The sequence below is a fragment of the Leucoraja erinacea genome, chromosome 12, assembly GCF_028641065.1.
Source record: "Leucoraja erinacea ecotype New England chromosome 12, Leri_hhj_1, whole genome shotgun sequence".
NCBI lineage: Eukaryota > Metazoa > Chordata > Chondrichthyes > Rajiformes > Rajidae > Leucoraja > Leucoraja erinaceus.
In genome coordinates, this window is record NC_073388.1 from 22,831,749 (window position 1) to 22,850,375 (window position 18,627).

General features: G+C 45.7%; 1 protein-coding gene across 1 annotated transcript in view; it reads right to left on the reverse strand.

Moving 5' to 3' along the window:
* Positions 1 to 16,331, reverse strand: part of siah2l (seven in absentia homolog 2 (Drosophila)-like) — a 42,820-nt gene extending 26,489 nt beyond the window's left edge. Inside the window, exon 1 of the mRNA XM_055643786.1 lies at positions 14,145 to 16,331. Coding sequence (XP_055499761.1) covers positions 14,145 to 14,567 — 423 coding nt within the window. The 5' untranslated portion in view covers positions 14,568 to 16,331. The remainder of the gene's footprint in view (positions 1 to 14,144) is intronic.
* Between the last annotated feature and the right edge of the window lie 2,296 nt (positions 16,332 to 18,627).

The following is an 18,627-nucleotide window of genomic DNA, read 5'->3' on the forward strand; positions in this document are numbered from 1 at the left end:
GAGGGAAATTGATTGGGTTTCTGTTCGAGGATTACATCGAAAAGTGCTTGTTCCAAACGTACACCGGCTCCATCCCCCAACTCTTTCTCCGCTACATCGACTATTATATCGTGGCCGCTTACTGCACCCACACAGAACTCGTTGATGTCATTAACGTTATCCAAACTTTCACCCTGCCCTCAAATTCACTTGGATCATCTCCCACACCTCTCTTCCATTTGTTGATCTCTTGGTCTCCATCACATGAGACAGACCATCAACGGATGTCTACTACAAACGTACTGATTCCTACAGTTATCTGGGCTAAACTTTGTACCACCCTGCCACTTGCAAAGACGCTAAGTTACAGCAGCACGTTATGTTTATTTTGTAAACCAGCATGGGCAGTCACAGTGGCATAGCGGTAGAGTTGCTGCCTTGCAGCAAAAATGCAGCGCTAGAGATCCGGGTTCGATCCCGACTATGGGTGCTGTCTGTATGGAGTTTGTACGTTCTCCCCGTGATCTGTGTGGGTTTTCTCCGAGATCTTTGGTTTCCTCCCGCACTCCAAAGACGTACAGTTTGTAGGTCTCCAGCAATTTTGTGTACCTTAGATCTTCCAGCATCTGCAGTTCCTTCTTGAACAGTTTGTAGGTTAATTGGATTGATTAATTGGCTTGATAAAAATGTTAAAATTGTCCAAGTTGGCGATATGCAAAGTACTGCCCTGCTGACTATAAAATTCAGAAGGTTCAGAAGGCATGTGCAGTTCCTTGTATCCATGAAAAGCAATACTTCCCTAAACAATAATACTCATGTTCAACAGCCCATTCACCACAAGTAGCGAAGAGGAGACATACTGAAATTACACTCCAATATCTGGTCAATATTGCTAATAGCGTGGCTATTTAAATCCTCAATTTTGTGATGAACATTTTGAAATAATATAGTCCAGCCATAAACTTATAAAGTGGTGCAGTGGCAATGCCTGTAATGATTTTTGTTCTACTGGGACCAGCAGATTTTAAAAGACAAAAATATCCTAAGCTAAAGCACTGCTGTTGCTGGAAATCTAAATTAAAAAAGAGAATTAACATTTTGCACTGGTGATGGCTGGAACCGAAGGTTAATGTATAAATATGTTAGTATCAGGCACGTGCCGTGAGTAATTGCTCAAGGTAGGCAGTCAGTCGGCTTTTTAAAAAAATCTTAAATCGCGCAAGCGCAGATTGTTCTCGCCGTAAAAAATAAAAATAAGTAACAATTCAACTTTCCCAAGGCTTCGAAATCTCCTTCATTTTTTAATTACTGAATGGATGGGGGACGGAGGATGAAGGCAGGTGGAGAGATGGTGGGAAAATCAGGAGCACACTGAGATGAACCAGTTGTCATCTTATTGAATGACAATACTAATTCAAGGGACCAATTGGAGGGAGAGTTCCTTTCACAGCTTGTGGAAAGTGTGCCAGGGGTTAAAGATGCGGGGAGGGCAGTAGTGTTAAGAAGGAGGGGGTCGGAGATCATGTGAGACTTACTCACCGCTGCCGCAGCTCTCCGGGAACAGACAGCAGAAGTGGCCGCCGCTTCCGGGGACGGAAGCAGCTCGGGTGACTGCAAGCGGCTGCCGGGACCCAACAGCAGAACCGGCTGCCACTTCACTGCCTTCTGCCGGCCCGCTCACCTCTGGCAGTGCTCTCCGTCTGAACACCTCTCACCTGCCGCCCGCTGGCTTCGCTCATGTCAGCCGCTTCCCGCAAATCCTTAATTTCCGACAGCCGAGTAACCTCAATTGGTCCCTTGAGAGCGCTGTCGGGATTTAAGGATTTGTTGAAGTGGCTGACATGAGTGAGGCCGGCGAGTGGCAGGAGAGAGGTTTTCAGACGGAGAGCACTGCCAGAGGTGAGCGTGGACCAGGAGAAGGGGCTGTCCGGTCCCGGCAGCCACTCACAGCCACCCGAGCTAATTCACTCCCTGGCCACAATGCGGTGGCTCCGTGCCTGGAGCGTCGCAAGTGGGTTACTGGCCTCGATCCTCTCCTTCACGACGTCCTCCGTCTGAACACCTCTCACCTGCCCGCCCCGCAACTTTATCCCAGGCCAGACTCCCCAAACACTGTGAAAGGAGCTCCCCCGCCCCCCCCCCCCCCAATCCCTGGAAATAAGGTATTTAAAAACATAAAGCACCAAGAAATGTACTTACCACATTATTGGTACACAAACTCCATTCTTCACTCTTTGTTTCCCAAGATACTCTTAAAATAATGACAATCCATATTTGAAAAACCCACCAAGAAATTCAAGCAGTGCTGCAAAGGCAGAATTTCAGCTGCCTTCAGCCCCGCTTGTCATTCACTGCTTGAAGCAGCGTCGACGGCACGTGAGCTGCACAGATCTTCAGGTGTTATAACCATATAACAATTTACAGCACGGAAACAGGCCATCTCGACCCTTCTAGTCCGTGCCGAACACATATTCTCCCCTAGTCCCATATACCTGCGCTCAGACCATAACCTTCAATTCCCTTCCCGTCCATATAACTATCCAATTTATTTTTAAATGATAAAAATGAACCTGCCTCCGCCACCTTCACTGGAAGCTCATTCCACACAGCCACCACTCTCTGAGTAAAGGAGTTCCCCCTCATGTTACCCCTAAACTTCAGTCCCTTAATTCTCAAGTCATGTCCCCTTGTTTGAATCTTCCCTACTCTCAGTGGGAAAAGCTTTTCCACGTCAACTCTGTCTATCCCTCTCATCATTTTAAAAACCTCTATCAAGTCCCCCCTTAACCTTCTGCGCTCCAAAGAATAAAGACCTAACTTGTTCAACCTTTCTCTGTAACTTAGTTGCTGAAACCCAGGCAACATTCTAGTAAATCTCCTCTGTACCCTCTCTATTTTGTTGACTATTTTGTTGCAAGTGCTGCAGATGAAAGGCACAGAGAATTATGCCTACCTAAGAGATCGATCTCTTAGATGGGCATAATTCTACCATGCCTTTACTATTTATATTTAATAATTGCCATTTCATAATTTTTGTCAGGGTAGGCAGTGCCTACCTTGCCTACCCTGACGGCACGTGCCTGGTTAGAATGTAGGGAGGAACTGCGGATTCTGGGTTAAACCAAGAATAGACATAAAAGCTGGAGTAACTCAGCGGGACAGACAGCATCTCTGGAGAGAAGGATAGGGTGACGTTTTGGGTCTAGACCGTCGGCCCGAAAAGTCACCCATTCCTTCTCTCCAGAGATGCTGCCTGTCCCGCTGAGTTACTCCAGCTTTTTGTGTCTATGTTAAGGGCCTGTCCCACTTGGATGACCTAATTTAGAAGACCCTAGACGAGTTGAAAAAAATGTCAAGATCGTGTTGACTCGCCAAAGTAAAAGACCTCCTACGACTGTGTCTATGACCTTCTACGACTATGTCTACAACCCCCCTCGACCTTAGTCTTCCACACCTAAGACCAACTACGACTAGCTATGAGTGGAAATGATCACATGATAAAATATCATGTTTGCATTTTTTTTCTCGGGCCAGTTACCAACCTACAACTACCATCACGACCTACTACGACCTACCTATGAGTGAAAAGTATCCATTTTTTCCATGCCAAACTTTTTTTTTTTACTCGTGGACATTTTTTATCAGGCTGGAAAAAACGTCGCGACCTACTTGAGGCCACGAGTACGCGGAGACCACTCACGAGCATGAGGAAGAGTTGCGAAGACCTCCTACGACCTCGTGGCGACCATGCTGCGAGTACGAGTCAAGGGCAAACTCGGCAGAGGTCGCCAATTACATCCACAAAATTCCAGTAATGCACGTTGTGGACTTCCTTTGTTTCCGTGTCTGTCAGTAACAGAAAGGGTTCCCGTGCAGCCAAAAATAACAATGTCAAAATGGCTGTACGGTCCTTCACACTGAAGAAAAACCAAACCAGGAAACAAAAACTAACTATACTAGGATTTTACATAATACAAAATGACAGAAATTCAATACAAAAAGCAAATTTGTAGTAAAATAGATTCATTACAGCAGGGGTCGGCCTTGTTCTGCATAGGGGCCAGGACCCACGTCTGTGAGCGATGGCGGGCCACATCTATCGCCATAGTTAATAAATGGAGATAATAATACATATTGACTAAATTAGTAATAGTACATACTAATAATACATAAATTAGTAATAATACACACTAATAATACATATTAACCAATGTGACACTTGGTGGTATTTTTCGCATTAGTTTTCACATGTTTTTCAATTAGTTTTCTGCAGTTCCCAGATCCCTCGCCTGCCCCGGGACTGGCTGGAGTTCCCAGGTTGGCTCGCATTCCCGGGACTTGTTGCAGTTCCCAGGTCGGCGTGCCATGCACCGGGACTAGCTGCACTTCCCAGATCCCTCGCGTCCCCGGGACTGACTGAAGTTCCCAGGTCGCCCGCTTGCGTGCCCCTGGACTGGCTGCAGTTCCCACATCCCTTGCGTCCCTGGGACTAACAGCTGTTCTCAAGTCGGCTCGCGTCCCCGGGACTGGGTGCAGTTCCCAGGTCGGCTGCGTGCCCGGGACTGGCTACAGTTCCCAGGTCGGCTCGCCATGCACCAGGACTAGCTGCACTTCCCAGATCCCTCGCGTCACCGGGACAGCCTGAAGTTCCCAGGTTGGCTCACGTCCCCGGAACTGGCTGCAGTTGCCAGGTCGCCTGCGTGCCCCAGGATTGGCTGCAGTTCCCAGGTCAGCTCGCATCCCTGGGACTGGCTGCAGTTCCCAGGTTGGCTCGCCTGCCCCGGGATGAGCTGCAATTGCCACCTAGCCTGCATGCCCCGGGGCAGGCTGCAGTTCACAGGTCGCGAAAATTAATTGAAAAAAAAAAAAAAAAAACGCCTGTTGGCCGGTTGATTTCGGGTTACGGGCCGTATGTTGCCAACCACTGCATTACTGTGTTAAATCTTTGACAGAATTCCATACACAAACATTTGGAATCATAAAGTTTGCTAGGCATTAATGATGATTTAATTCACCATTAAAATTACTTAACACCTCATCCAGAAAGTGTATACTTCAACTTTCCAAAAAAGTACAACTCTTTCAAAAAGTATGAAATCACCAACAATGTGATTTTCTAAATTTTTCTTTACATTTTTTACTGAAATTACAATTACAAATTCAAGCCAATATTACACATGAATAAGAACTTTATCCGATGAGTACAGGTACCGGAAAAATAATAAATTGGGTCTAGAAGGAGGCCAGACATAGGATAACAAAAAAAGACCAAGTGCTGGAGTAAATCAGCAGATCAGGCAGCATCTCTGGAGAACATATATATATATATAAAGTTTTGGGTTGGGAGTCTTCTTGTGACCTATTGTGGTAGGGTGAATGTGGGGAAAAAAATGGAAGCAAACAAAACACATCAGGGCTAGCAACAGGCAAGGCAGTTACCTAAAAGACCAATTTTTGGATAGAGACAGGTGCGAGCTCAAGAGGGATACATAGTTGCAAAATGTAAAGCTGGTTAACAGACTTTTAGTGGAGGAAGTGGGGGGAGGGTGTTCATAGAATGCTCCAATTTTAGTTAACTTCTACATTCATACCAATGGGGTTGTAAGCTACCCAAGCAGAATACAAGGTGCTGTTCTTCCAGTTTGCGGGTGGCCTCACTCGGGCAATGAAGTCGACCCAGAACAGAATGGTTAGTACGGGAATGGGAAGGGGAGCTAAAGGATTAGCAACTGGGATATCCAGTAGGCCTTGGCAATCCAAGTGCAAGTGTTCAAAAAAACATTCGTAACATCTAAACATTTTGCCAATGTACAGGGCCCCACATCTGGAATACCAGATGCAGTAGAGGAGGTGCATATGAACCCGTCTCACCTGGAATGACTGCTGGGGAACCTGGATGGAGCCTAGGGAGGAGGTACAAGGACAGGTTATACATCTCCTGCGGTTGCAGGGGAAAGTACCTGGGGTTGGTGGTTTGGGGAGAAAGGATAAGTGAACCAAAGAATTGCGGAGGGTGCAGTCTCTGCGGTAGGGGTGGAGATGGGAGGATGTGATTAGTGGTGGGATCACATTGGAGCTGATGGAAATGTTGGAGGATGATGTGTTGGATATGGATGCCAGGAGGAGAGGATCAGGGGAACTCTGTCTTTGTTGCTTCCGGAGGGAGTACAGAACTCCGGGATAGAGAAGAGACGCGGTATCCATCTGTGTTTTCTGGTAAGTGATAGGTGGATACAGAATAGGGTCGAGTTGGTTTGGCAGACAGGTGGACAGAGCCCTGAGATGAGTAGAAAAAAGGCAGTGAGATAAAGAGTTAAGGAGATAAAAGGCACACAATATGAAGCCATAAGGCCACGTCACCTATTTGCTTCTTCAGAGATGCTGCCAGACCTGCTCAGGTACTTTGTGTCTGTTATGTAAACCAGCATATGTAGTTTCTTGTATTAGCATGGGAATAAAGTTTGCTTACTTCTCAGACAGTGTTAATGAGCAATCCTTCTCTTTCTTTTAAAATCTTTTTATTCGTTTTTTTCCAAAAAACAAAAATAAAACAAAATACAAAATAAAACAAAAAGAATAATGATAAACATAACAATGATATTGATACATAGGGATCAGGATTACATTAATAACAGGTATAACCTAAATATGAGCAGTATCAAAATACACATTGAATATAGACCTCCCGGTCTCTATGTAAATATAGTGAAATATTTAAAAGAAAACTTATATGTAGAAAAAAAACAAAAACAAAAAAAAAGGGAAAAAAATAGAAAAAAATGAGGACACAAAACCCCCCTAAACTAGAAAAAAAAAAGCAAAAAAGCAGATTCTGAGCTGAGAATTTCAGCAATTTAAGTCCCTGTTTGTCGTCAAATCCGTTCCACCATATAAAGGTAAAATAATTTTTATAACGGTTGGAGAGGGAGCAATTTATGCTGTGTGAAAGTGTTAAATACATTTCCCCCAAATCTTATTAAATTTAACCAAGGGTTCAACAATGTAACTCCCGATTTTAAAAAAAAATTTAAACATATTGTTTCAGAGTACCAATGGAGTGTGGTCTGAGGGTTAGAGTCTTTCCATTTAAATAAAATAGATCTTCAGGCGATTAATGTGGTAAAAGCAATCAGCTGATGGGCGGAACGGGACAATTGAACAGAATCTAACATTGGTAGCACAAAAATTGAAGTAATAGGATGAGGTTGTAAATCAATACTTAAAACAACAGAAATAGTATCAAAAATGTATTTCCAATATTTTTGCAAAAGTGGGCAGGACCAAAACATATGGGTGAGTGAGGCCATTTCAGTAACTAATTGAAGAATCCTCTCCCATCTCACTATAGAGACATTGTTAGTTCCCTTTCCCAGTCATTCTTAATTTAATCAAATATATCTATTTGTCATGTCAAATTCAACTGAAAAATAGTTGTTATTAATCCTTTCTGACAAGGCTTCAAATGGCGCACACACACACACACAAAATAAGACTTCTTCTTCCCACCCCCCCCCCACATCAGTCTGATGAAACGTTGCCCGTTTCTTTCACTCCATAGATGTTGCCGCACCCGCTGAGTTTCTCCAGCACTTTTGTTTACCTACGATTTTCCAGCATAGAAACATAGAAAATAGGTGTAGGAGTAGGCCATTCGGCCCTTCAAGCCTGCACCGCCATTCATTATGATCATGGCTGATCATCTAACTCAGTATCCTATACCTTCCTTCTCTCCATACCCCCTGACCCCTTTAGCCACAAGGGCCACATCTAACTGCCTCACAAATATAGCCAATGAACAGGCCTCAACTACTTTCTGTGGCAGAAAATTCCACAGATTCACCACTCTGTGATTTTTTTTTTCTCATCTCAGCCCTAAAAGACTTCCCCCTTATCCTTAAACTATGACCCCTTGTTCTGAACTTCACCAACATTGGAAACATCTTCTTGCATCTAGCCTGTCCAACCCCTTATGAATTTTGTAAGTTTCTATAAGATCCCCCCTCAATCTTCTAAATTCCAGCGCGTACAAGTCGAGTCTATCCAGTCTTTCTTCATATGAAAATCCTGCCATCCCAGGAATCAGTCTGGTGAGCCTTCTCTGTACCCCCTCAATGGCAAGAATGTATTTCCTCAGATTAGGAGGCCAAAACTGTACGCAATACTCCAGGTGTGGTCTCACCAAGGCCCTGTACAACTGCAGTAGAACCTCCCTGCTCCTATACTCAAATCCTTTTGCTATGAATGCTAACCTATCATTCACTTCACCTGCATGCCTACTTTCAATGACTGGTGTACCATGACACCCAAGTCTCGTTGCATCTCCCCTTTTCCTAATCGGCCGCCATTTAAATAATAGTCTACTTTCCTGTTCTTGCCACCAAAGTGGATAACCTCACATTTATCCACGTTATACTGCATCTGCCATGCATTTGCCCACTCACCCAACCTATCTAAGTCACCTTGCAGCCTCCTAGCATCCTCCTCACAGCTAACACTGCCCCCCAGCTTCGTGTCATCCGCAAACTTGGAGATGTTGCATTCAATTCCCTCATCCAGATCATTAATATGTATTGTAAATAGCTGGGATCCCAGCACTGAGCCTTGCGGTACCCCACTAGTCACTGCCTGCCATTCAGAAAAGGACCCGTTTACTCCTACTTTTTGCTTCCTGTCTGAACCCCCAATACCGTGTGCTTTAAGTTTGCATACTAATCTCTTATGTGGGACCTTGTCGAAAGACTTCTGAAAGTCCAGATATAACACATCCACTGGTTCTCCCTTATCCACTCTACTAGTTACATCCTCGAAAAATTCTATAAGATTCGTCAGACATGATTTACCTTTCATAAATCCTTTGTCCAATGATTTCACCACTTTCCAAATGTGCTGCTATCCCATCTTTAATAACTGACTCTAGCATTTTCCCCAGTACCGATGTTAGACTAACTGGTCTGTAATTCCCCGTTTTCTCTCTCCCTCCCTTTTTAATAAGTGGGGTTACATTAGCTACCCTCCATTCCTCAGGAACTACTCCAGAATCTAAAGTTTTGAAAAATTATCACTAATACATCCACTATTTATAGACAATAGACAATAGGTGCAGGAGTAGGCCATTTGGCCCTTCGAGCCAGCACCGCCATTCAATGTGATCATGGCTGATCATCCCCAACCAGTACCCCGTTCCTGCCTTCTTCCCATATCCCCCGACGCCGCTATTTTTAAGAGCCCTATCCAGCTCTCTCTTGAAAGCATCCAGAGAACCTGCCTTCACCGCCATCTGAGGCAGAGAATTCCACAGACTCACCACTCTCTGTGAGAAAAAGTTTCCTCGTCTCCGTTATAAACGGCTTACTCCTTATTCTTAAACTGTGGCCCCTGGTTCTGGACTCCCCCAACATCGGGAACATATTCCCTGCCTCTTGTGTGTCCAAGCCCTTAACAATCTTATATGTTTCAATGAGATCACTCTCATTCTTCTAAACTCCAGAGTGTACAAGCCCAGCTGCTCCATTCTCTCAGCATATGACAGTCCCGCCATCCCAGGAATTAACCTTGTAAGTCTACGCTGCACTTCCTCCATAGCAAGAATGTCCTTCCTCAAATTAGGATGTTCGCAATAACCAACCTGATCTCCCGGTGGCTCAATACTTCAACTCCCCCTCCCATTCCGAATCCGACCTTTCTGTCCTGGGCCTCCTCCATGGTGAGGCCCACCGGAAATTGGAGGAACAGCACCTCATATTTTGCTTGGGTAGTTTACACCCCAGCGATATGAACATTGGCTTCTCCAATTTCATGTAGCCCTTGCTTTCTCCCTCCTTCCCCTCCCATTCCCAGCTCTCCCACAACCTACTGTCTCCGCCTCTTCCTTTCTTTTTCCCGCCCCTCCCACCTCTCCCGACAACTGTCTGAAGAAGGGTCTCGACCCGAAACGTCGCCTATTCCTTTGCTCCATAAATGCTGCCTCGCCCGCTGATTTTCTCCAGCTTTGTCCACCAACGGAATCCCACCACTGGCCACATCTTCCAATCTCCTCCCGTCGGTTTTCTGCAGAGACCGCCCCCTCCGTAACTCCCTGGTTAATTCGTCCCTTCCCACCAAACCACCCCCTCTCCTGGCACTTTCCGTTGCAGGAAAAAGAAACATAGAAACATAGAAAATAGGTGCAGGAGAAGGCCATTCGGCCCTTTGAGCCTGCAACGCCATTCAACATGATCATGGCCGAAGTGCTACACTTGTCGCTTTACCTCCCCCCTTGACTCCATTCAAGGACCCAAGCAGTCTTTCCAGGTGCGACAGAGGTTCACCTGCACCTCCTCCAACGTCATCTATTGCATCCGCTGCTCTAGGTGTCAGCTGCCCTACATCGGTGAGACCAAGCGTAGGCTTGGAGATCGCTTCACCCAACACCTCCGTTCAGTTCGCAATAATCAACCTGATCTCCCGGTGGCTCAGCACTCAAACTCCCCCTCCCATTCCAAATCCAACCTTTCTGTCCTGGGCCTCCTACGTGGCCAGAGTGAGGCCCACCGTAAATTGGAGGAGCAGCACCTCATATTTAGCTTGGGTAGTTTACACCCCAGCTGTATGAACATTGGCCTCCACTTTCAGGTAGTCCCTGCTTTCTCATCCGCTTCCCAGGTCTCCCTCAGCCCACTGTCGCTGCCTCTTCCTTTTTTCTTCTATGTTTATATATTCTGTTGTGCTGCTGCAAGTAAGGATTTCATTGTTCTAACTTGGAAGTGAGAGAATAACACACTCTTGACTCTTGACTTACTTTGCTAATGTGTGGAATAGAACTAGTGTACGGGTACTCGGTGGTCGGCGTGGACTCGGTGGGCCGAATGGCCCGTTTCCACGCTGTATCTTTAAATTAAACTAAAAGCAGAGGAAATCTAAAGAAGGGTCTCTACCCGAAAGTCACCTAATTTCTTCTATCCAGAGATGCTGGCTGCTCCATGGAGTTCCCTCACACAATTAAAGCATGGTATAGTCTTCACCCTACCAACCAGACGCAACTAAATTGAAGGTGGCTCTTTTTTCTCCAAGGACCCTTTTTTGTTTAAGTCCAAAACTCGAGAGAGTATTATTGTCATGTGTCCCAGATAGGGCAATGAATTTCCAGTTTAAATTCAATTTGGAATATATTTGGAGGGCCAGGGAACCAAGAAGCAAGAGTTACTCCAGGGAGTTACTCCAGCTCCAGGCAGTGATTCTGCATTAGTTTTCAGCGGTCGCTGTGAGGTGGCAACCAGGGAGCAATGGCGGCCAGATCTCCCACAATGCAAAGGGAGGGAGAAAGTGGCTGACGCCAACCAGCTGCCGTGGCAGTGCACATGTGCAGGCGGCACGTTGTTGCGTGCATGTGTAGGGGGTGGATGTGCAGGCCGTGGCAGTGCGCATGTGTAAGGTGGCCTGCCATGCCGAGCGGAGACCAGAGAGCCGAGACACGAGACCCGGATGGCGGACGGAGACGGAGAGTGCACACCGCTCTCTCTCATCTTGACAGCCAGAAGGGGGGCTAAGTGAGGATGCTGTTCATAGACTTCAGTCCAGCCTTCAACACGATAGTCCCCACCAGACTGGCTGAGAAGCTACTGGAATTAGGGCTCAACACCCCCGAGTGCCTGGGCCCTGGACTTTCTCACCGCCAGGCCCCAGGTAGTCAAGATGGGAGGGAATACATCAAAGTCCCTCACCTCGAGCACAGGATCGCCCCAGGGTTGCGTCCTCAGCCCCCTATTGTACTCCCTGTACACACATGACTGTGTGGCTAGGTTCAGCTCTAACTCAATAATCAAGTTTGCTGATGACACTTGTGGTGGCGGGCCTGATCTCAGACAACGATGAGAAGGCCTACCGGGAGGAGGTGGCTGATCTAGCACTCTGGTGTCAGGACAACAGCCTCCTCTTGAACATCAAAAAGACTAAGGAGCTGATCATGGACTTTAGGAGGGCACTTCATCCGAGGACGTACACGCCGTTGAGGATAAATGGGGATACTGTGGATAGGGTGAGCAGTTTTAAATATCTGGGAGTCCACATCTCTGAGGATATGACATGAACATCACACGCCGCAGCACTCATGAGTAAGGCAAGGCAGCGCCTTTACCACCTCAGGCAATTGAGGAAATTCAGAGTGTCTCCGAGGATCCTCCAGTGCTTCTATTCAGCGGCTGTGGAAAGCATCTTGTCCGGAAATATTACCATCTGGTTTGGGAATTGCTCTGCCCAGAACAAGAAGGCTTTGCAGAGAGTAGTGCGTTCGGCCGAACGCACTATGGGAACTTCACTCGCCCCCCTGCAGGAACTATACATCAGGAGGTGCAACTCCAGAGCCAATAAAATCATGGGAGACCCCTTCCATCCCTGCAACAGACTGTTCCAGCTGCTACGGTCAGGCAAATGCCTCCGTTGCCATGCTGTGAGAATGGAGAGTATAAAAAGGAGTTTCTTCCCAGAGGCCATTAGGACTGTAAACTCCTATCTCACCAGGGACTAACTTTTACTGTACCACTCTACTGCTTTTTTTTTTTTAAAGTGCTGTTTTTTTCCCTTTTTCCTTCCGCCCACAATATTTAATATGTAAAATATGTGATTCCGTTCCATTCTGTTTGTAGTTTGTTTGGTTGTTTGTATCATTTTGCACAAAGTCCGCGAGCATTGCCACTTTTCATTTCACTGCGCATCTCGTATGTGTATGTGACGAATTGACTTGATTTGAGAGTGAGAGTGAGAGTGAGAGTGAGAGTGAGAGTGAGCCCGCTCAGAATTAAGCAGAATAAATGATAGGCGTCCCAGGTGCTTGCCAAGCCAGGCAAAATGGCATGGCTTTTAGGTTGCCCGGCGGGACTGTAAATTGCCATTGGCACCCGGGCATCCGCTAATTTCGAGCCCTGGTATACTGACATGTTAACTCCCATTTTTAACCGTAGAAGAGCCCAATGGAGCACAAGCTTGAGTACTCTTACCTTCCGGTATAATTATTACAGTAAACTTTTACCACAGACTTGATTTTCATTTCACTCCCCTAATATTTTCCAATCTGGCCACAAATATTTCTTATAGTATATAGTTTGCATACATCCTCATCCATCATTGGGAAAGACTGCATGGACAGATGAAGAATGCACTTTGCTCTACTCTTCATTAATTCTTTGCATAATGTCACTGATCTATATTTCCTGTGCTAACGTATCTGGTTTCCATCCTTCCAAACTATTGAAACAACATTATTTGCGACAGCACAACATATTAGCTTCATTCATAAGGCCTCAAATGCCACTCCAACTCTTCAACCCACCCTCCCCTGTGTTTTTACACAATATACTTTTACAAACACCATGCTGACCAGTTCATGGTAAATGAGCTTATAGATTGTGACAATTTTTTAAAATAATGTTGGGGAACAGTGGTGCATAAATAGAAGGCAGGGGGGGAGGGGGGTGCTCAGATCCATTGCATTTACCAATTCAAGATCATAAGCAGAAACAATGGATCACTAACAGATGAAAATATATTTACTCTAGCATCTAAAGGTCCAACTATCAAATCAAAAAGTAAGCACTCATTACCAAACATTAGATTCGTGTTAGACACAAAAAGCTGGAGTAACTCAGCAGGACAGGCAGCATCTCTGGAGAGACGGAATGGGTGACGTTTCGGGTCAAGACCCTTCTTCAGACTCGTGTTATGCGTTTATGTCAAACTACATATCATCTCAGTACAAACAAGTCAGATACTTATACATTCCTACAGTTTTAACGGGAACTGACATTAGTTTTAAAAACATAAATTTGAGAACAAGATCTTAATTATTCATATCAACTATTTTCCATACCTCTTTTGACAGGTGCACTACGAAATTTGGTTATACCGCACGAATCAATAAATCAAGACTACAAGGCCCACTACAACTATGAACATGGCCCACTACAACTATGAACATTCCAGAATAGTCCCTGGTGTATTCCTCGGGAGTGATGACCACAAGGTACTATATGCAGCTAGTTTGAAGACAGTTGACACTTCTATTTCCCTATAAAGCCGAGGACCCGGAAACACACCTGATGCAGCACGTATGTACCGCCAGGGTTTAACATGACTACCTCTAAAAGTTCCTGGTCTTCCCCACCGCACTTCCCACCGCACCTGCAGGGACTCACCTTACATGGGAAAGGGATGGTAGAAGCCACCTTCTCCATGGCCAGGTTTCTGATGCTGGGGGTGAGCGGGCCCCTGCATGTCGGACAGCAAGAAAGTTTTTGCCGGCATTGGTTGCACACCAAGTGGCCGGCCTGGCATTGTAGGATGGGGGGCAGAACATAATCAAAGCAGACTGGACACTCGAAGAGGGAAGTGAGCTCGGGCTGAGGCGGGGTGGAACCTCCGGCAGCCGTCGTCGCCGCCGCCGCCGCAGCCGCTGCTGCCGCCGCCGCCGCTGCTGCTATAGTTGAACTACCGCCGGCGCCGCCACCTCCTCCTCCACCGCCTCCTCCAGCAGCAGCACCGCCACCACCCGTTGCCGCCACGGCCGCCGCCGTGTGTTTCCCTGTTTTCCCGCCGCCGGCTGACGAAGGTCGGCTCATGGCGATAGACGCGCCAGCCCTCCGAGCATTCGGTATCTTCCCGTTACTCTCTCGGTGTAAAAATAAATGCTAGCGAGTCTCCTCACGTATAAATAAAAAAATCCTCCGGCTATTTGGCACGGCCACCTTCGCGGCCTCGTCGTTTCCTTCTCATTAACGCCATTATTATTATTATTATTATTTCTGAAGCCGACGTCCCTTCTCACGGCCGTGCGTAAACATGGCGGCGGCGTTTCATCCGGCAACCGACTACAGGGGGGGAGCGAGCGGGGTCTATTTCCTTGGTTACTGCCACCAATCAGAAACGGCCCTGTCGGTCAACCGCCGTCCGGCCGAACGAGCGGCTCCGAGCGCAACCAGAGTCACGCGGAGTGGAGATGTCAGTCACGCCGGCGCGCAATGCTTCCCGGGAAACATAGTTTCACTCAGTCGCTCTGCACTCATTCAGTTCCGGAATCGGGATTGTGCGGACTACAAATCCCAGTGTTCGCAGAGGCTATGCCCATGCTTGGGCAGCCTGCAACCGACCCAGTGGTATGAGTCTGAAGAAGGGTCTCGACCCGAAACGTCACCTGTTCCTTTATATATTCTGTTGTGCTGCAGCAAACAAGAATTTCATTGACCTATCTGGGACATATGGCAATAAAACACTTGACTATCCAGAGATGCTGGGTGTCCCGCTGAGATACTCCAGCATTTTGTGTCTATCTTCGAGGCCATGCCGTGGCCGTTTGGTATTTGGATCAGATCCATTGTTGTCATGTGCTTTTTCTTGACCTGTGTGTGTGATTGGGAGTAATTCCATTGGAAGTTGTCATTTTGTGGAATGTTATCTCTCATTATAACAAATATAATTAACCAGTAAAGGAATGGTTTGATATTTGAGATGGTCATTGTTAAAAATGCAGGAGTTTGTAGAGAATTGTTGTCATCATATTTACTTAAACAAAATGTGAATTTACATCAGCCAAAAACTCGTGAAGACGAACCATAGAAACAAATAATATATCGATTGTCGACAAAAATGCTGGAGAAATTCAGCGGGTGAGGCAGCATCTATGGAGCGAAGGAAATAGACAATGTTTCGGGTCGAGACCCTTCTTCAGACCTGAAAAGTTGCTTATTTCCTTTGCTCTATAGATGCTGCCTCACCTGATGAGTTTCTCCAGCATTTTTGTCTACCTTCGATTTTCCAGCATTCGCAGTTCCTTCTTAAACATGAATCGATTGTGGATCATTTCTAAGAACCATTATTCATTGGTTGAGGGATGGGGAAACAGCCACTACTTGTCATGCAGATGTCACTTTCTCCATTTGATGGTTATAGGGAGGTTTCACGGCAGTCGGATCACGACCCATGTACTGTTGCTACGCTACTCCAAATGGAGTACACGCGATGAACTGCAGGTAGGCACTTACTATTGTTTCCAGCGTAGCGGGCCCGTTAAAACCTGCCGAAAATTTCAATTTTTGCCTGTAAATAATTATGGAAATCGGGATATGCGTGTGAGACATTTAGCCTACTTCAGAATACCAAAAGTGAGGAGAAATGATGGTAGATAGAAGTGAGAGCTGAAGGGACAACAACAGCCAGAATGCTTGGCGGACATTGGCCGTTTGCTCACTGCATTTCATCAACAGGCATTATTTGTGTTTTTTCTTGATTACTTTGGCATCTAAAAAGTTTCAGAAGTGATAAATCTGGCTGTAAATTTTTTAAATCGCCCATGGTTCTCAAGTGGGTTTTTACATACAAAATGAAAATGCATCTGACGAAAAATATACAGCCAGACTTCACTTCTGAGACTTTTTAGATACCAAAGGAATCAAGAAAAAACAAATAATGCCTTATTTGATGAAATGCAGCGAGCAAACACGATAATTCCCAATATTTTCAATTCCGATATCTGCACAACCAAGCACTTTAGCTGCTGTTGTCCCTTCAGCTCTCGCTTCTCTTTAGCTTCATTTTAGCTTCACTTTTGGAATTCTAAAGTTGGGTACATGTCTCTCACACTTACCCCGACTTCCACAATTTTTTTCAGCGCAACAATTCAACATTTTGGCGGTTTTTAACAGGTAGGAATGTATGCGTTTCTTGCATTAATAACATATACCGGAAGTTACGGATGTCCTCCAGATGGATTGAGCGGTTCCGTGTGTCAAGCCCTATGACCCAGTGGCCTTACGTGCAACCCCCCCTATAATTAAAGCTGAGAGTCCGAATCAATTTATTCTGTCGTCGAATAAATCACACGTAACATATTAGCTTTAAAATAGTTTTCCTTTGGAGGATTTTGGCTGCTAGAACTTTGCCTTATGTGAACATTTAGGATTGAAAATTATCTTGCAGATTTTGATGAGTAATGCCTGCTTATATTCTGCAACTTTGAAAAACAGTTTTGAATTTTATATACACGTTGAAGGTCTCCATGTTATTGTGGAGTAGCCGGAAGAAACTCTGCAACATTCATATCAGAGCAGTCAAATGTTTTGGGAAATGAAAGATGTTATATTAATAACCATGGTGCCCAATATATTATTTTACTAAATTGCAGTTACGTTTCTAAAAAAAATCGCAACATCGAATAAATGTTGATTGTACTCTTTGCAGTCACAGTCCTCTTTGGATAGCGTGTTCCAAAGATTCCCTAGCTCTGAGTGACAACATTTCTTCTCAATTTTGTCCTTAATGATCGATCTCTTAATTTGGGACCGTCACATCTGTTTCCAAATAACCCAGCCAGTGGAAACGTCACCTACAAACGTCACCTGCTGCGACCAGACCCCCGGAGATTCGGAGGCTTACCGCAGGTCTGGTGGATGGTGATACCGGGAGCCCGCGGGTCCCTGCTGGGAGATCGCTTTTCGGGGCTTCCGCAGCGGCGACTTCTCCCACCCGAGTTGCGGGGTTGAGAATGACCTGGAGCGGGGCCTTGCATCACCGCCCCGCGTGGCTTGGAATGGCTGCAGGACTTTGCTGGCGCCCGCCGGGGGTTCCGACGACAGGACCTGGAGTGCAGCCTTGCACCGCGTGGCGTTAATGGCCGTGGGGCAATTGCCATCGCCCGCCGGGGGGCTTTGACTCTTACATCGGGAGGGGAATGGGGAGTGCAGGGGAGGGATGGGTTTTGGCCTTCCATCATGGCGAGGAGGAGGGGCACTGTGATGGATGTCTGTGTAAATTGTGTTGTGTCTTGGGTCTTTTTCTTGTGTGAATGACTGCAGAAACAACATTTCATTTGAACCTCAATGAGGTTCAAATGACAAATAAAATTGTATTGTATTGTATTATTGTACACGTATATCCCATCAAGCTTATTTCAATTAGAGATTGCTAAATCTCTCATACAATCTCTCGTATCTTTCATCTGCCATTCCAGGAATCAACTTGGCAAGTCTTCACCACACTCCTCTTTTACTGATACATCCTCCCTGTGGTAAGGAGACTGGACTTCATACCGTATCCCACATGCAATCTTACTGGGGCTCTGTATAACTGGAGTGATCCTGTTGTAATTATAGTCCAACAAACCTTTAGCTTCCTAATTGCTTTTCAAATCTGCATGTAAACTTACATTGATTATTCAGATTTTATTTTTGTTTGAAGATCAATAAAATTAATTGATATTAAAATTTGTTTACTAATTTTACTCAATCTCACCCAAACACTCTTTAAAAGTTTCATAAACATTGGTATCCTCAATAGACACAAAATGCTGGAGTAACACAGCAGGCAGCATCTCTGGAGAGAAGGAATGGGTGAAATTTCAGGTCGAGACCCTTCTTCGGATTGTGGCAAGGGAGAGGGAATCTAGAGATAGGGAAGGGTTTCAAAGATAATGTAAGGTGTGAAAACAGTATTTCAAAGCAGACGATCAAGGAAATGTAGACTATTGTTGGCTGAGGGGAAGGTAACAGGCATATCCATTGCATTTAGCAGGAGTGGTCCATCTTGCTCTGCTATAGGATCTTTGCTGGGGTGAGCGGGGAGGGGGCGGAGCAAGAGGGAGTGCAAGGGTTATTTGAAGTTAGAGAAATCAATATTCATACCGCTGGG